The sequence below is a fragment of the Olea europaea genome, unplaced genomic scaffold (assembly GCF_002742605.1).
Source record: "Olea europaea var. sylvestris unplaced genomic scaffold, O_europaea_v1 scaffold2243, whole genome shotgun sequence".
Taxonomy (NCBI): domain Eukaryota; kingdom Viridiplantae; phylum Streptophyta; class Magnoliopsida; order Lamiales; family Oleaceae; genus Olea; species Olea europaea.
In genome coordinates, this window is record NW_019240475.1 from 15213 (window position 1) to 35430 (window position 20218).

The 20218-nt window shown below is 32.1% G+C and overlaps 2 protein-coding genes and 1 pseudogene across 7 annotated transcripts; 2 read left to right on the forward strand and 1 right to left on the reverse strand.

Moving 5' to 3' along the window:
* The first annotated feature begins 6071 nt into the window (after nt 1-6071).
* On the forward strand, nt 6072-8094 carry LOC111381052 (cyclin-L1-1-like). The gene is made up of 4 exons (XM_023004754.1): nt 6072-6122; nt 6345-6514; nt 7357-7630; nt 7885-8094. Exons 1-4 carry the CDS (start codon nt 6072-6074, stop codon nt 8092-8094), a joined length of 705 nt encoding a protein of 234 aa, XP_022860522.1.
* Nucleotides 8095-10156: 2062 nt separating this feature from the next.
* LOC111381056 (50S ribosomal protein L18-like) lies at nt 10157-18713 on the reverse strand. 6 transcript variants are annotated; one of them, XM_023004763.1, is made up of 4 exons: nt 18307-18713; nt 12704-12773; nt 12480-12602; nt 10157-10941 (listed from the first exon to the last, which is right to left on the reverse strand). In XM_023004763.1, exons 3-4 carry the CDS (start codon nt 12539-12541, stop codon nt 10509-10511), a joined length of 495 nt encoding a protein of 164 aa, XP_022860531.1. In that variant the 5' UTR covers nt 12542-12602; nt 12704-12773; nt 18307-18713; the 3' UTR covers nt 10157-10508. The 6 variants fall into 6 exon arrangements, with proteins under 6 accessions (XP_022860531.1, XP_022860530.1, XP_022860527.1 ...); XM_023004760.1 differs by lacking the exons at nt 12704-12773; nt 18307-18713 and adding exons at nt 13940-14194; nt 14654-14760 and having other exon boundaries at nt 10219-10961; XM_023004762.1 differs by lacking the exon at nt 12704-12773 and having other exon boundaries at nt 10157-10961; nt 12480-12599; nt 18303-18705.
* Nucleotides 14498-17842, forward strand: LOC111381053 (annotated as a pseudogene).
* Nucleotides 18714-20218: the final 1505 nt, after the last annotated feature.

Below are 20218 nucleotides of genomic sequence, written 5' to 3' on the forward strand. Positions count from 1 at the left end.
TCATTACATTATAATGATTAACATGTTCGAAACTTTCGATTTTACCAGAAGATACAAATAAGGACAATCAAGAAATTCGACACATAATTTTCTTGATTAATCATTTTCAATCACGTAACATCTTATTTTTCTTGAAAAATAAATGTGAGCTATCGTGGAAAATTACAATTTTTTTATGTAATATCTTTCAAGGATTCTTTCAATTGACATGTCGAATTTTTTATATTATTCAATATGATTACTTGTTTCCACCACAAATTCGTGAATTAGTATAGTTTGTTGATCAACTTTTGAGTACAATGAAAAATTTATGCTAAGGATATTTTTGAAAATTTATAAATCGATGTTATCTTTTTAACTTACAACTATGTAGTTAAAAAAAAAAAAAAAGACACGCTCATGCGCTTCTCCTACCCTTTGTACCTATCATTTTACACCACGAATAAAAAAATAAATGATTTAACAAATTAAATAACAAAAAAATTGCAGGCTAAAAAAAAAAGTTATTGTAAAATTTTTTGATTAAATTGAAATAATTAAAATTAAAAATAAATAATATTTATTAAAAATAAAAAATTGACGTTTTATCATAAAATGAAAAGAGTTAAAAAGAATTTTAAATCCAAAAAAATATTTATAATATAAAGAAAAAAGAAATTTTAAAACAATTTTCAAAAAAATATAATAAAAGAAATAAAAGAAAGTTACGAAAATAAAATAAAGAATGTATAAATATTATTTAGTTAAAATTGAAAAATTAAGTTTTATCTTGAAGAGAAAAGAACAAAAAAGAATTTTAAATTGAAAAAAAAAATTATTTATAACGTAAATAAAAACTAATAAAAAAAAGGAAAAAATTCTCTCCAAAAAGGAAAAAAAAAAATTAAAGAGAGGATTAGCACAAACTCCGTGCACTACGAAGTGCAATCTCCGTGCACGGAGTGTTTGAACCTCGGTTTCTTCCCTTTAAATTTTTGGTCTCTTCTCTTTAAATTTTTTCAGTACATCAAAATCCCCAACATGAGATGCAGTATCTGAAGTATCTTCTTCAGTTTTTATAGTAAATGAATTAAAAGACTGATAACTTGAGCAATCACACATCCCCCTATCCACAGATCTATGGTTACTAATGGCACTCGACTTGCTCAAAGAAGCTAATAAGTGCCGCAAAAGTCAAGATGAGTTTGAATGTGTTAATATACATGGAGATACGGACTCTCCATGCAATCCGTGCATGGAAACTAAGAGACCCCGTGCACAAGTCACTGTTCATTTCTACAGTAAGTTTCTGTGGACGGAGAGATTTAATTTAATTTTTTTTGTTTATATTATAAATAATTTTTTCGATCAATTTAAAATTCTTTTTAATTCCTTTCTCTTCAATTTTTTTACTCACAAATAACTTTTTACTTCTTAAAAATATTTTCTGTCTTATATCATTAGTATTTTTATTTTTTAATAATTCCAAATGATATTTAATTTTATAGTAATTTTTTATTAATATTTATTTTTTTAAATTAAATATATCTAAATATTACTTTAAATTTTCTGTGGGAGTTATGAAAAATTGTGTGTTGTAGTAAATTTAAATTACTTTTTTTTACTGTATGATAAATTATATATCAAGCGAGGCAAACGACGTCGTTTTTGCTCCCCCACTTAAAAAAATGCTACAATAAGACAAAATGGAACAAAAACTGGGCTGTTCTCTTTATCATTTTCGGGTCATTTTCTGTTTTCAGTTTTCCAAAACGGTGAAAACATGTTCTCTTCCCCATTTTCGAAAACGCGTTTTTCAAAACAAAACAAAAAATTGTACTAAAAACCCAAAATGACATAAATACCGTTTTGGACGTTTTCAGCAGAAATCTCCAAAATGGTGGAAAACACGGGAAACACATATCAAAGACACAAAACCAAATCTCAATTTCTTTTTTCCAATCCCGTCTCTGTCCACGACAAAGGAGAAACAAGCGAAGCTGCAATCCGGCACCGGCACCAACGTGGGGGTGACGGGTAGTGAATGCAGCGTCGTGGCCCAGGGTTTGGGCCCATCTCTACTGGCGGTCGAATAGAGAGACGCTGCATTTTATCGCGACCCAGGGACAGCGACCCATTCATCGCGACCCAAGGGAGGTTTGGGGGTTTGGCGACCAATTCAGCTACAGTTCTCTCTATTTTCGATCTGTTGGTTTGGGGGTTTTTTGGTTTTCTCGATCTAGTGGCAATGGGTTTTTTCGGTGGTGCTTGCTGGTAAATTGTTTTGACCGGCGCATTACGGTGTGGTGACTGGTGGTAGCGATGGCGGGCAGTGGTTGTGTTCATTTTGGATGGCAATGTTGATTAGCAGTGGTTGACGATTCATGGTGGTGGTAGTGGGGTTGATTTAGGTTGATGGTTGAGTCATGGTGGTGTGGTGGTTGATTTTGAGCAAAAATTCCGATAGTGCAGTGCTTGATTTTGGTGGCCGACTGGCTGATTTTGAGCAGAATTTTCGGCCAGACTAGCTGAGATTAGGGCCAACTGTTGGGTGAGGTTTGTAGACAACATTGCGGGCTTCAAGTTAGTACTATGATCCGGTGGCTATGGTAGCCGGAAAGTGGTGGTTTGACCCTCCATAGTTGGCATGGAGTTGATGTTTGATAGCGGTGGCGGTATTGAGAGATAAGAATTGAATTTAGGGTTTGAAATGAACGCGTTTTTTAGTTTCGTGTTTTAAGAAATAGTTTTCTAAAATAACAAAAAGAACGCGTTTTTAATATTCTCAAAATGGACACTCAAAACACAAAACTCAAAATGAATTCAAAACTCAAAACACAAAACTGAAACACAAAGAGAACAGCCCCTAAATGATTTAACAAATTAAACAACAACAAAATTATAGAAAAAAATAAAAAGAAACAAAAAAAAGTTATTATAAAGTTTTTAAATTAAATTGAAATAATTAAAATTAAAAATAAAAATATTTAATTAAAATTGAAAAAATTGCATTTTAAATGAAAAGAATTAAAAATAATTTTAAATTGGAAAAAAATATTTATAATATGAAGAAAAAAGAAATTTTAAAACAATTTTCAAAAAAATATAATAAACACAAAATAAAAGAAAGTTACGAAAATTAAATAAAATATATATAAATATTATTTTGTTAAAATTGAAAAATTAAGTTTTATTATGATAAGAAAAAAATTAAAAAGAATTTTAAATTGAAAAAAAATTAATTTATAATATAAACCAAAAAAAGTCCTCCGTGCACAGAGGCTTTTGGAGCATTGTCTCAATGCATGGAGACTTGACAAGTCTCCGTGCGCGGAGGATTTTTTTTTTTTTCATTTAACATTATAAATAATTTTTTCAATTTAAAATTCTTTTTTCTTCAATTTTTTATTTACAAGTAACTTTTTTACATTTTAGAAATGATTTCTGTCTTATTATTAGCATTTTTATTTTTTAATAATTCCAACCGATATGTAATTTTATAGTAATCTTTTTATTAATATTTAATTTAAAGAATTAAATATATCTAAATATTACTTCAATTTTTAAGCTAACTTGGTGGGAGGTATGGAAAGTTACGTGTTGCAGTAAATTTAGATTGCGTCTTTTTTATCGTATGTACAATAAAATATATATCAAGTAAAGACAAATGACGTTGTTTTTGCTTTCCCACTTTAAAAAAAAATTGCTACAGTGAGACAAAATAGAACAAGCCAATGTTGATTTCTACAGTAACTTCACATTCTCCTTTTTATATCATTTTTATATAGTAGGAAAATAAAAAAAATTTACGAAAGTTAAATAAAGAATATATAAATATTATTTAGTTAAAATTGAAAAATTAAGTTTTATTAAGAAGAGAAAAGAATTAAAAGAATTTTAAATTGAAGAATTTTTTTTTTATCTATAATGTTAAAATAAAAAATTAATACATGGAGACTTTGTCTCCATGCAAGGAGACTACTGTCTCTGTGCATGGAGACAAAACTTGCCAGTCTCCGTGCACGGAGAGTTAGCAATTTATTTTTTTTAAAGCTAATATCTTTCTACATATATAACTAATTACAATGATAATTTTTTTTTTTTTTTACTTTTAAATAACTTGAAGCAAACTTTTTACTTATAATAAACTTAAAATTTTGAGTTAATATTTCTTTACTTATAACATAAGTAGCTTTTACAATTATAAGTTTTTTTTTACTTTTAAATAATTTGAAGCAAATTTTCAGTAACTCAAATATACTTAAAACTTGAAGTTGATATTTTTAGTTATATAATATATAAGTAGCTTTTATAATTATAAGTTTTTTTTACTCAGTTAGCAATTTTTTTTTCTATAAGTAACTTTTTAAGCTCTAGCAATATTTTTTTATCTTATTATTATTAGTAGTAGTATTTTTATTTTTTTAATATTTTTTTACATAAAATTGAATTTTTTCTCATATTTATGAGATTTGGTGGGAGGTATGGAAAGTTGCGTGTTGCAGTAAATTTAGAGATACGCTGTATAATAAAATATATATTAACACAAACGGTTTCGTTTTTGCTCCCCCACTTGAAAAAAAAAATTGCTACAATGAGACAAAATGGAACAAGTCACTATTGCTTTTTACAGTAACTTTACATTATAAAAATACGTTACAAAAATTAAATAAAGAATATGTAAATATTATTTAGTTAAAATTGAAAAATTAAGTTTTATTATGAAGAGAAAAAAATTAAAAAAATTTTAAATTGAAGAAAAAAAATTTTATCTTAAAAAAATAATAATAATAAAAAATAAGTTTAATACATCGAGAGTCTCAATGCACGGAGAGAGTTAGTAATTTTTTTTTTTTTTAAAGCTAATATCTTTGTACATATATAACTAACTAAAATGATAATTTTTTTTTTTTTTTTACTTTTAAATAACTTGAAGCAAACTTTTAGAAATATACTTCAAACTTTGAGTTAATATTTTTTTACTTATAATATAAGTAGCTTTTACAATTATAATTTTTTTTTATTTTTAAATAACTTGAAGCAAATTTTCAGTAACTCAAATATACTTAAAACTTTAAGTTGATATTTTTAGTTATATAATATATATAAGTAGCTTTTACAATTATAAGTTTTTTTACTCAGTTAGCAATTTTTTTCTATACATAACTTTTTAAGTTCTAGCAATATCTTTTTATCTTATTATTATTAGTATTAGTATTTTTATTTTTTAATATTTTTTACATAAAATTGAATTTTTTTCTCATATTTATGAGACTTGGTGCGAGGTATGAAAAGTTACGTGTTGCGGTAAATTTAGAGGTATACTGTATAATAAAATATATACTAAAACAAACAGCGTTTTTACTCCCCTACTTGGAAAAAAAATTTCTACAATGAGACAAAATTGATCAAGTCATTGTTACTTTCTACAGTAACTTCACATTATAAAAGAAAGTTACGAAAATTAAATAAAGAATATATAAATATTATTTTGTTAAAATTGAAAAATTAAGTTTTATTATTAATAGAAAAGAATTAAAAAGAATTTTAAATTGAAGAAATTTTTTTTTATCTATAATGTAAAAAAAAGAAAAATATTAATACAGGAGACGTCTTCATGCACGGAGAATTAGTATTTTTTATTTTTTATTTTTTTAAAGCTAATATCTTTCTACATAAATAACTAACTACAATGATAATTTATTTATTTTTTACTTTTAAATAACTTGAAGCAAACTTTTTACTTGTAACTAACTCTTTACATTTTAGAAATATACTTAAAACTTTCATTTAATTTTTTTTTACTTATAATATAAGTAGTTTTTACAATTATAAATTTTTTTTATTTACTTTTAAATAACTTGAAACAAATTTTCAATAACTCAAATATACTTAAAACTTTAAGTTGATATTTTTAGTTATATAATATATATATATAAGTAGCTTTTACAATTATAAATTTTTTTTACTCAGCAATTTTTTTCTATTAATAAATCTGTAAGTTCTAGCAATATATTTTTATCTTATTATTATTAGTAGTATTTTTATTTTTTAATATTTTTTTACATAAAATTGAATTTTTTCTCATGTTTATGCGATTTGATGGGAGGCATGGAAAGTTGCGTGCTGCAGTAAATTTAAAGGTACATTGTATAATAAAATATATACTAATACAAACGGCGTCGTTTTTGCTCCCCCACTTGAAAAAAAAAATTGCTACAGTGAGACAAAATGCAACAAGTGACTGTTGCTTTCTACAGTAACTTTACATTCTCCTTTTTACATAGTAGGGATATATAATTATATCTGCTTTCTTATTTAATTTTAGTCATATATTTTGTAAATATTGAATTGTTTGCCAGTAGAAATATGTAAATTTGAAGGCAAATTTGATCAGAACAGAGAGACATCTTTTGAAAGGAATGAGTTTCATCTGCCATGTTGAGCATCCTCGTAAGTTTATGTCGAATTATCTTGCTACTCTTGGAACTCCTCCAAAACTAAGGCAAGAAGCTTGGAATCTTGCAAATGATAGGTAAATTTTTGGAGCTAGGAAAAAAATTATGCGTGCAAACACGTAGACTGTACTTAGATTTCTATGAATAATGCGTTTAGCATGCATTATAGTTGATATAGAAAGGTTCGTGAAATTGTAATATTGCAGATCATGGATGTCTAAGAATTGTTCAACTGGACCCATCACCCTCCTAAATTTTGGTGGAAAATCAAATAGTAGCACTTAATTAGTCCAAGGGGATTATGATGACAGCTATCAAAACCCAATGGGACAATACACTAAAGGTATATGGTCTGTGTCGTCGTTAAAAATATATTTATCTAGAATGTCTCAATGGATGTAGTATGAACTGAAGAGTGGCAAAAAAGATCATGTAGCGAGGCTCAAATCTAAATAAGCATAGTTTGTTGTGGAGCTATTGAGTATTTGGTTCACATACTTCTATGCATAGTGAAATCTCTTTATATCCATTCATGATAGAATTGTAGTAAGGCAACTTACATGTAAATTTCAACTTCTTGATGGATTTAGTTCTCATTTGTCTCTATTCGAAACAATTTCTTTAAATGTTCCACCAGATGGAGTTCAATATTTGGAATCTTGCATTTGCAATTTTTACTTTGCTACAAGCTTAAGGATCTTCACCATCTGTTTAGTTTAAGAAGCTAACCTAGCATGAAGATTAGTAGCATCGAATTGAATGTACATTAGCTTGACCATGGATCTTCTGCTTTCCTTATATCAGTTTGATGATCTGATATATTTGGTTGGTATTTCTTTCTTATGCACTCGTGAACACTGCTCTTGTCCTCAAAGTCTTCTAATAAGTTGTAATGATCCTTATATTATCTGATGAATAGCTTGCGCACAACTTTGTGTGTTAGGTTCAAGAGTGAAGTTGTGGCATGTGGTGATATATATGCTACAGCCCGAAGATTTCAAGTGCCACTGCTAGAGAATCCTCCATGGTGGAAAGCATTTGATGCTGATAAGTCTGGTATAGATGAGGTTTGTAGAGTTCCGACCCACCTATACACCCTTCCAAAGGCAAAATATATACCTGTAAGCAAGGAACGATGTTCATTTGCAACATCTAATCGATCATGGGATTCACCACATGAGTCTGTTGCCAAGGTAAACACATGCTTTAACCAAATTGTTTCAGTTTGATGTGTAACCCCAATTTGTTATTCCTGTTTGCTTTATGCTTCTATTGTATAGCCAAGTGCCAATCAAATTGCCAGGACAAAATTGAGTTGACGATGGGGAATAATTCATCATTTTACTTAATTATTAGTGTATTTTAAAGAAATCTGGAATAATTGACTTGCTTCTGACAGGAATATCTAGGTAAGTTTTAACTCTTTTTGCCCTTTGTTTTTGTTTAGGATGGTTCCCCGACTGGACCAACTGCAAATGAAGATAGTACTGCAAAAGGGTCCTTTTCAGCTGCAACTCAGGAAGTGGGTAAGGATGTACTAGTAAAAGCTGCTCTTGACAAGATGGAGGAGTTGAAGAGTGCCAATGACTCTAAAAGCATGCCCACTAGGGAAGAGTCGAGAGGAGATCTAGAGTCTAAATTGATGTCTGATCATTGAACAAAGGTTGATGGTGAAAGCAACAAGGGAAGGGACAAAGACAGCGATAGGGAGAAAGAAAGAACAAAGAGCAGAGATCATGATAGAGGGTGAGAATTTGAAAGAGAACGAGGACGCGAGAATAGTGAAGGGACAGAGATAAAGTCAAGGAAATGGGACACCGTTCAAGGGACAAAGGAAAAGACTCTGGTCAGTTCATGGACTCTTGATGATATAACTCTTCTTGCATTGTATTTTTCGATTGCACTTCTTTGTTTATACCATATTGAATTGCCTTTCTGATAACCTTATGCAGGACGTTTTAAGAAATCAAAATGTCACTCTTCTCGAGGTAAGTTTATAAATATTTCATTATTTATTTGATATTTTTTTTTATTAAAATTGAGTTATTAAATAAGCAAATTGTCTTGTTTTACCAAATCAAGAATACCACAGCTCGTCTTACTCATCAAGGGAGAAGGACCACCTCAAACATCATTCGTATGCATAAACTGAGTTGAAAGGTGTTATTTTATTTTTGTTATGCTACTGGATTCTATGTTTCTTTTTTATAATTAAAAAATTCTGGATCAAACGACATCAAAAGGTACTTTTAAGGTTAAGGTACGATTCCCTCAACAGTGAAAATAAACAGTAAGCAAACTCGATAGAATATACAAAGTCAATGTTCAAGTTGATAGACACCGAAGCCTACGTGATTTCTACCATAATCCAGATTAATATTTATATTTATCTTACTTATTTCATGTGGGGGGATTGTTAGATATTTATACAATAAATATTATATGTAAAAGAAATAACTAATTTAGATGAAATACCCAATTGGTGGAAAGTGCGGCATTTGTTCATTTCTAGAATAAAGTGCTACTATATTCAATTATCAATATGATTCCTTCTGTTGCAGAAGCTACTCTTAAATCAGTCTTGAAACTCAAGGAAATTCAAGGACTAACCATGTACCACTTAAAGAGTAACCTTTAGGTAAGTTGTTCATTGCCGGATATTAAACTAGATTTCTGCACAAGAGAAAATCTACTTCCAGTTTGAGCACCTTCAGTATTAACCAATTCAATGAGCAACTTAAAGTTCCAATTAAACCATTTCAAAGAAGCGGACGAGGTTTTTAGTTATAGCAAACAATCCCTACAAAACTCTTATGTATAATTAGTCTGGGATGTCGGGGGTTAGGGTTACATCCCACCCAATAATTAAAAAGTCTTTGATTGAGCCTTGGGAGCTTGGGCTTCTTTGATTAAAATAATAATTTTTTATTTATTTTAATCATTTTTAGAATTATTTAATGGGTCAAACTAACCAATATAATATGATCGTTTTTCAACTACCCATTTTCCACAACACATTTAAACTGCAACCAATTATGGATATGGTGGAGGTAGTTATATTTATTCTGCCCATATAAACACACATTTAGTTTTGGAAAAGAGACATTAAAAAAAACGAAATTATCAATTTCATATTCTGTAATTTTTCATACTCAAGTTTTACAATTATATCTATTTGTTAGAGTACACTTCAGAATTCTGAAACTATTTATGATTGTTGTATGAGTTATATGTTTGATTGTTGTATCTACAAGTAATTGTCTACGGAGGTTATAATAGTTAACGGTAGGCAATTTCACTTTAAGTTATCATGCTATCACGAGATTCAATCAGTCGATAAGTTTTACTTTCTACATTTTGCTACATTATTATATTCCATTATTATCCTTTTTTCTTCCACCAACTATACATTTTCAGAGTTCGGTCATTCCCCTTGTACAGGGAATTTTGTACAGGGTGCATGTCAATACTGCGTTGACAGCACTTATATGGTTGCCTTTATTTATCTATTTTTGTATTTTTATTTTTATTGTTATTTTGGCCAACTTCTAATGTAAAAATGTCCAGTGTGCCCTATAAATTCCTTGTACAGTTTTTCCCTATCCACAGCAGGGTTAGAAATCAATTGATTGAAGATTGCGTTTATTGAATCACACCAGAGAGACAATCTAATGCTTCAAGTAGAACACCTATTGGCATTTAAATTCATCATTCACAAAGATTTATCCAATGCTTCACATATTTCATTGCATTGTTCATCGACCAAAACTGATCGAGGTGCTAAGAAAAACTCGGCAGTTCCTCATTATAATTTTTCAAATAAATTGCAACTCTAAAGTAGGAAAATAGAAGAAACCCTCCACACAATATATTCTAATTTCTGGCATTTTATTGATGCGACCTAATACAAAAAAATTCAGTTCATTGAAGCATAAATGCTTTGATGAAAAGTTCTTACCTTTCAAGTTTGAAAACATAAGTCTGTTTCACAAACTAAAGTCACAGATCTTGCCCCTAAGAATCTTGAAGGCACATCGCCATAAAAACTGCGGGAAAAGACTAAAACAAGGATCAATCAAGAAAAACTTTGATATCTATGCCACTATCAATGAGGGACTGAACAACTGCTCTAATTTTTCCTTCAAACTTGTCTCTCTCTCTAGGAGTATAAGAAGCTGTGTACACGTCTGCTTCTCTTGCTCTATCAGCCAAAATTCGACCCACAGCCAAACATGCAGGTATGTCAGATCGTGATTTGAGTACTGCCTTGATATCTTTGGAGTTAGTACCAGCGACTGCAACCTGCTTGCTTGTTACCCTGTGCGTGATTGAGGCGGAAACAAAGCGCTTTGATATGAAGACATCAAGAGTGAATGGCTCCATGTAAGCTACAGTACGTTGCTTAAAGGATACATGCTTGTTCGGATTTTTTGACTTTTTCTCCTTCTGGTAAGTGTATGGTCTGCTGTTGTCATCATCAAGAAAATCTTCCACCCCAAAAAAGCTTCTTGGAGCAAAATAAGACTGTTAAAATATAACGAAATGCATGTGAACATAAAAAACTTTCGAATCTTATATCGAACTCCAAACACAAACAGATGCATGTTTTATTGCTATTGCAAGGCACTTTTCAAATTCAAAATTCAAAGCTTCAATAGATTTTTTAAGTTTGGGAACATCAAGCTTCCAATAACTTTCCATTTTTTATTCTAGAGAAATAAACAGGCAGCTCTGACAGGGTTCTTAAAAGGAAACAGCTAACTTTTGCTGAACTCATATTAGGAGAGCAGGACTCAAGCTTCATATTTGAGCATGCTAAAAATGTGGATGCATATAATTAATATGTTCTATTATAGAAGTTCCTTTTACTAACACTCCAAGGCTTAAACACACGTTGCTTTAAATGAAAATAGACTCTAAGAGACTATATAACAATATAATTTCTTTCAGCTTGAAAGAAACGCCAAAACAAATCTTAGTCACTTCAACATCATGCAGGTTGAAGGGTGATACTGCTCTTGAAAGCGCAACAGGCAAAGATTCTTCTTTCTTTCTTGTTTTTACAAGCATACTTCATAGGATCTCTCTTAATAAGTTCAATTGATGCCTTTGCATTGGAAGTAGTGGTTCCCATGGTTGCAGGAAAATGTAAGTTTAGACTTCGCTAACCTTACCTCTGAGGCTAGATTCTCAAAGACTCCATGTTGACCTATGAAATCAGGCTAATAAATGACTTCATACACGATTGCTGATACATCAAAAAGTTCACCCACTTTTGCCTTGTTTATTTTATATCTACCAGATAAACCTAGAAACCCTTCCTGGTGGCCAGATGAAATAGAACTCAAACAACAATGGCAACAAGAAATCATTGAATAAGCTATTCCACCGCTAGAAAATTATTACTTGCATAAATAAGAAAAACTCAATTTCTATTTTCATCTCTAGATTTAGCACACTTCTCAAGCAATACTTATCCCAATTGTTGATTTGACAGCTACCATGGATGCAGGATAATGTTTGTCACTCTGTGCAATTGCAATAGCCATTTATTACTTATCTATTTCTACACAAAGCACCCAAAATGTTGAAGCAATAACTTAATGAATGAGTAACCCAAAATTTCGACTAAAAAGTTTCTGTATCAATGAAGCAATTCAAGGATACATGTTTAGCACCAGGAAAAAATACTGAGTTTTTATGATTTAAAAGTGATTTTAGCATTCCAGTGTCCTGTCTCTCTCTCTCTCTTTACTTTACAGGAAGATAGTGATAATTTTGTGATTTTATATAACTAGACAGTGCGTTGAGATAAGTGATGATTACAAAAGATACAGGTAGATAACATTAAATGGGTAAAACCTGAAGATGAAACCTTAATCTGGCATATTCTTCAAGGAGGAATAAATTCCCATCTCTTAACAGAAAAGGAAAAAGTCGATTATTCATATAAAATCAGCTTGCGAGCAAACACACATACAAATCTATTCAAAAAAGTAATTTGACTAGATAGAATTGGTTATGAGAATATCCTATGCATACCTGAGAACTGTGAAAACCACTTGATTGTGCACATGATAATGGTCCGATATTAATTCCTCCATTCACACGTTCCCATAACTTGCAACTCAAAAGCCTCAGCATTGTAACGCGTACTCAAAACTCCTAATAACATTACCAGATAAAGAGTATATCCATCAGTTGAAACTTAAATTCACTCTCATAAATATGAGAATTTCAAGCTTCATAAGTTCACCCACACACACCTATGCACATAACATTTGATTCGGCAAAGTATTGGAAGCATAATACTGAATGCATCTTTTTTTGGAGCATCTGATAGAATAGGTAGAATGTAAGATTAGGTTAGACAAGTTCTTCTATTTCTGATCACTTGTTTATGATTGAACACTTATTCAGTTGAAACTAACTCCAAATCCATTATAGTGGGTTTAGATAATATGATCATCAATTAAACTACTGTAGCAAAGCATTGGAGAGGAATTCACACACATACAGCGGTGGAACAAGAAAACTATTACGGTGAGGGCGCGACTGATGTGCACCTGCTTAATTGATAAACATACGTCATTATATGAGTCATAATTAATCCAAAATGCATCACCACATTTCCATATGCGCAATTGAACCGACAAAGCAATGCAGTTCTACTCAATTTTACCAACAGGGAAAGGCCCAAACACTGAACATGAACACGAATTAACTCAATTGAAGTGACGACATATATAAACAACAAAGCAACCAACTAAATATCCCCCAAATTAACTCAATCGAACTGACATGCAAACATTAAATAATCTAACAATAAAACATATTCAAACAAAGAGCCGCAGAAGCAGATTAGTAGACTGAAATAAATGCAAAGAAATTACTGAAGTAGAAATTATTAATTATTGTTAATAACAGATTTATGATCAACAAATTTCTTTAAACTAACCTGGATTTTCTCCTCCTATTCTCTCTGTACCTGATGCTCAGTAAGGAACAAGACAAAAAAATGCTATTTAGATAAAGATATTAAAATTTGCATCCCTTTTTTCTTCTAGGCAGACCTATTTATAGATTTCCTTTTGGGGTTTTGGGAGCAATTGGGTCTTTTTAGTAAGTTACAAGTAAAGGCGGTCCATTAGAATTCTTCAAGCATTTTGATAGCCCACATTTGCAAGATGAAATATTTGAACACAAATTCCCATCAAAACCACATTTCCTGAAAAACAATCTATCTGATTTTCCTATAAACTCACTTAATAACCGAAACAGACCCCGGGAAAACCAATCAAATTGAAAGAGCTTCAGCTCGAACCCAAACAAGAAGCAATAGACAGACAGACAGACAGACATAATTATTCACAAACTTGCTTCATAGTCCCAACCGCCAAAACCCTAATTACAAAATCACGAAATTTCTTGTAATAAGTGATACAATCAATCAAAATGTGGCAAAAATAAATACGTAAAAGAATGAAACAGAAAAACGACACCTGAGAGTCGAGAAATTGCCGGTTAAGTCAATATGGCAGAAAATTCACACTGACGGTTAGGGAATTTTTTGGGTTGAGAGTATGGCCAATTCTTCAAACCTTTTGCACTTGTTTGTTCGTCTTCCCCGTCGTCTTGTTCGTAGAAATTAGAATAGAGTAGACAGAAGCACGTCTCAACGAAGGGAAGTACCCTAAACAAGATTGATTTGAGGAAATGGCTGTTTTGAACGATATATGGGCCTTGATAGAGTCTACCTTCATTTAAAGCGATGTGCATTTAGGCCTTGGAGTGTTAGTAAAAGGAAATTCTATAATAGAACATCTTAATTATATGCATCCACATTTTTAACATGCTCAAATATAAAGCTTGAGTCCTACCCTCCTATTATGAGTTCAGCAGAAGTTAGCTGTTTCCCTTAAGAACCCATGTCAGAGCTGCTTGTTTATTTCTCTAGAAAAAAAGTGGAAAGTTATTGGAAGCTTGATGTACCCAAACTTAAAAATCTACTAAAGCTTTGAATTTTGAATTTAAAAAGTGCCTTGCAATAGCAATGGAACATGCATCTGTTTGCGTTTGGAGTTCTCTTTAAGGTTTGAAAGTTTTTTTATGTTCATATGCGTTTCTTTATATTTTAACAGTCTAATTTTCCTCCAAGAAGCATTTTTGGGGTGGAAGATTTTCTTGATGATGACAACAGCAGACCGTATACTTACCAGAAGGAGAAAAAGTCAAAAAATCCGAACAAGCATGTATCCTTTAAGCAACGTACTGTAGCTTACATGGAGCCATTTACTCTTGATGTCTTCGTATCAAAGCGCTTTGTTTCCACCTCAATCACACACAGTAACGAGCAAGCAGGTTGCAGTCGCTAGTACCGACTCCAAAGATATCAAGCCAGTACTTACATCACAATCTGATGTACCTACATGTTCAGCCCGTGGGCCGAATTTTGGCTGATAGAGCAAGAGAAGCAGATGTGCGCACATCTTCTTATACTCCTAGAGAGAGAGACAAGTTCGGAGGAAAAATTAGAGCAGTTTTTCAGTCCCTCATTGATAGTGGCATTGATATCAAAGTTTTTCTTGATTGATCCGTGTTTTTAATCTTTTCCCGCAGTTATTATGGCGATGTGCCTTCAAGATTCTCAGGGATGAGATCTGTAACTTTAGTTTGTAAAATAGACTTATGTTCTCAAACTTGAAAGATAAGAACTTTTAATCAAAGCATTTATGCTTCGGTGAACTGCATTTTTCTGTATTATGTTGCATCAGTGAAATGCCAGAAGTTAGAATATATTGTGTGGTGGGTTTCTTGTATTTTCCTACTTTGGAGTTGGAATTTATTTGAAAAATTATAATGAGGAACCGCCGAGTTTTTCTTAGCACGTCCATCAGTTTTGGTCAATGAACAATGCCATGAAATATCTGAAGCATCGGATAAATCTTTGTGAATGATAAATTTAAATGCCAACAGGTTCTACTTGAAGCATTGGGTTTTCTCTATGGTGTGATTCAAGAAACGACAACTTCAATTAACCGTCATTTTGACCCTGCTGTGTACAAGGAAAAACTATACAAGGAATTTATAGGGCACACTTGGCATTTTCACATTAAAAGTTAGCCAAAATAAAAATAAATAAATAAAGGCAACCATATAAGTACTGCCAGCGCAGCATCGGAATACACCCTGTACAAAATTCCATGTACAAGAGAATAACTGAGTTCTGAAAATATATAGCTGGTGGAAGAAAAATGTCTAATGATGGAATTTAGTAATGTAGCAAAGGACCCAATCAGAACATTTTTACGTTGGTGAGGGATAGGGTTCAATGCAAGCAGTGGAGGGAAGAAAGGATTTTGGTTATCAATATTCACTATCAAGGTCCCAAGAGGACTTTTTAATGTCACATTATTCTCTTATTTGAACTTAATTTTCTTTTTCTGAGAAGAAAGATTGATTCCAGAGATCAAAAAATTTATTCATTTTGACCTCCAAATTTGGCATATATTGGCGTCGATGTGAAAATTCACACCATATCAATTGAGGGTCCACTTTAATATGGTCAAAGGAGTCTTTCTCAAAATCAAACATGATAGCGCAAAAGGCCAACTAAGGCACACCATAGAGGTCATCACGGAAGATGTAATCTAGAAACCTAATCATATAACGTTGCTGAAAAAGTGTTCCCCTTGGATGGCATCATTATCCGCAAAAATCAATCAAAAAGAAATAATGATGGCCTAAGATGCAGTGCTACGCCTATGCATCATAATGATCTCGCCATCAAATTCCTCAGCCAATTAAATCCTTTCGAAAAAAGGCAATGGCACACAAGCGTAGATCAAACATTTTACAATTACATAATTAGGGCGACAAGCTCCAATTTGGTGGTCTATACATAGGGCCAAAAGCTCATTGACAAGGGCCACGCTGTTGAAATCTCTCAACACGACTTATACTAGAATTCTTGCAAATTACATAATTATTACATAAAATCCCAGCAAATATTACACAATTATTCGACGAAAAATTCCCTAAGTTAATCTAAAGTTTCATGCCATTTTTAGTTATCAACATCATATAATCTGTTAGAATTCTGAGTTATTTGGTGGTGCGAAGAATGTGGACAAAAGATAAAAGTGAAAAGAGTACTCGTCAATCAGCTGGATGCAAAGTGAAGTTTCATGTGGTGGACGTGGAATGTTCGTGCAGGTAGTGGATGCTCGTGATGAACAAGATACAATCATATTATGACAGTGGGGCTACAAACAAGGTAATCAAGTGCAAAATTCTAACGTATGAAATATACTAAACTACCATCAATAAAGAAACTAGATTACAATGAAATCGAACTAAACGATAATAAAGGAGTTGGTACTTGTGACATATAATATTGAAAGGCGGCGTTTAATTTTTAAAAGATCAGTAATAAAGAATAGAAAGACCATTTCAAATCTTTAATGCCAGCCTCTCAATTGTCGGCAATGCATATCCCAATTCTTTCGTTTCTAACTGGGTTCCTGATTGATATGTTTCTTGTTTCCTTAACCTGTTTTGTTCTTGTACACGGATGCTTCTTTTTTTTTTTTTAATTTCCTCATTTTTTAAGGGATAATTGCAGCAAAAGCTCTCAATCTTTGAAACACTTGCAGGCTTTTCTCAAACATTTCAATTATTGCAGTCGTCACCCCTAATATTTTCAACTGTTGCATGTGAGACCTTTTTGGATGGTTTCCATTCAAAATGTCATTAGTTGACTACCAAAATAAAATCTGACTTTTTTAACTAATTAAGTGAAGGGTAAAATGATAGCTTTATAATTTTATCATATAAAATAATTAAAAAGGAAAAGGAAAACAAAAGTCATCTTCATCCCCCAATCCCCACTCTTCTAACCATTCCCACCCCCACCCCACCTCATTGCACCCCAAAATCAAAATCCCCATTGCCTTCACTGGACAATCACCACCACCACAACCCGTTGGCTGAAGGTAATCCCCGTCGGCACTACTGGAAATCTTCAACACCCCATGAGGCACTCTACACGAAAAGGTAATCTATTTCTTCCATTAGGCACTGGTTGGAGCATGTAGTGTGAATGAAAGGGATCTACGTCTTTGATCAGATTCGTCCTATTTTGTGAAGCAAAGTATGAAGAATCAACAAATGAAGACCTTCTTTAAATTGGAAGATGGCTTTGATGCCGAAATCCCCATGGGAAAATAACTTCCAGCCGGCACATTATTTTTGTAAATTTGAGGACTCGAGGCTGACTTCCCACACTCGGGCGAATCCAGGATCGAAGTCCAGCTAGGGCGAAGATTGATCGTTGACCGTCGACAATCAACGATCGTAATAGTCCGACCCTTATTTAAAATTTGATTAAATAATATTAAAAGTTATTCAATATATATATGTAAAAGAACTAAAGCGACAAAATTATATATATGTGAAAATATACTTCAATACAACCCAAAATACTAAAAATAAAAATTTACTTATCCTAATTTCCTAAACATAAATTCCCAAATCAATAATCATAACTCATGTCTCATAAAGTATAAATTACTTATCATAAATAACAACAATTCTCCATAATAACTCACAAGTCACAAGTCACAAAACTGTCAAAACATAAATCATAACTCAAATTTATAACTTATAAGACTAATAAGTAATAACAAATTAACAATTAACACAATTTACAGTCTACAGGCATGAGATAACAAGTTTAACAACATTCATTATTATTTATTCAACAAATCAACTAGAAATAGCCAACAAAATAGAACAAAATGTCAAAAACAATACGCAAAAAATAAAAAAACAGCAATGAAAATTATGAAATAGAACGGAAACCACTCACCACACCAGGCGAACTTGCAAAGCCGAATTTTCTTCCCTGCTGTCTGTTGACCAGAACGACTAAACAGGAAGTCAGAAGCAGGCGCATAACCCCGGAACGGCAATCGAACTCGGCAGAAGAAGAAACACTGGCTTTAAGCTTTTGGACTTGGCTAATGGCTGGCGGCGCAAGCGCGGTTGAACGGATTTAGGAAGGGAAGAAAAGGGTTTTCTAACTTTTGGATTTGGGAATGAGAAATTGAGCTTTTGGACTTGGCTAATGGCTGGCGGCGCAGGCGCGGTTGAACGGATTTAGGAAGGGAAGAAAAGGGTTTTCTAACTTTTGGATTTGGGAATGAGAAATTGAGAGTCGATTACTCAATTTGGTGGAGTTTACTATTTGGAATTGGACCATTCTTCATTTGGGGATTGCCGGACTCGGATTGGGAATTTGGGGTAGTAATTTATTGGTAATTTGTATGCAAAATTGGGCCTAATTTTGTAAAACAAAAAAAGGCCCAAATAATGTCCAAGGACCATTTTGTGATCAGTGATCATCCTTCATCAGTTCATCAGCCCAAAGTGAAACCCAAAAAAAAAAAAATAAATAAAATAAAATTTGAACTCATCTCTTTCCTTACGTATTCCTGGCTCCTGCAACTTCATTGTTGCTACCCGACGGCGCCCGGCACTCCTAGACATTTCGGCAGAGCCAGTACAAGCAGCCGCGCCCCCTCGTCGGGTGCTGGCTCCGCGCCTACCCACAATCCGTTCATCAAAAATCAAGACTCGAAACTGAATTCCGATCCTAGCAATAGTGTGTTGGATAATTAGCTGCAGTAAATTGCATAACTGTAAAATGCACAAAGTAAAATTTATTGATTGATCAAGTTTCATAATAGCATAACGTCCTAATGTGAAATTGCCTATCGTTAACTGCTACGATCTTTGTGGACAATAACTTCTAAAATACAGCAATCAAACAAATCACTTGTGTTGCAATTTTGAATGATTTCAGAACTCTCAAATGTATTCGAGAAAATAGATATAATTGTAAAACTTGAGTATGAAAAATTATAGAATACGAAAATGATAATTTCATTCTTTTATGTCACTTTTCCAAAACCAGATGTGTGTTTATATAGAAAAAATAGATATAACTGCCTCCACAATGATCCATAATTATTTGTAGTTTTAGCCCTTGTTTGAGCCCCATTTTTGGGGAAGAATGAATTTTTGAATAGTGTATTGATGGGAAATGTATGGTAAAAAAATAAGGAAAAATTTTGGATTTGTGTATAATATTATTTTATTAAAGAATATGTGGTTGAAATTATGTCAAAACATTGTTAAAAGATGCATTTTTCCAAAAAAAATGGGGTTCAAACAAGGGCTTAGTAAGTTATGGATAATGAGTTGTTTAATAACTGTCATATTATACTAGCTAGTTTGACCAATTAAATAATTTCAAAAATGATTAACATAAATAAAAGAATATTATTTTAATCAAGAAAATCTAAGTGCCCAAGATTCCAAGGTTCAATCAAAATTTTTTTAATTATTGTGTTGAATGTGGCCCAACCCCCTAATCTCCCACACAAATTCCACACTTCTGAACATTTTATCTAAATTAGTTATTTCTATCTTATATTATATATATTGTATAAATATCTAACGCAAAGCACGGAAGAAAAGGTTCTCAACCAAGTTTACACAAGTGTAGAAAGACGAGATGCTGAATTCGGCTGAATGCTTGGGGTGGAAGATTCGAAAACAAGATGAGGAATTGGTGCCGCAATTCTGCAACGAAGTAGGAATTAGAAGGCACGTGCTCCAAGTCTGGATGCATAACAATAAGCGCACTATTGGTAAGAAAACCTAACTGGACACCGGTTAACTAGAACAAAAGGAAGATGGAATGATTCAATTAAGAA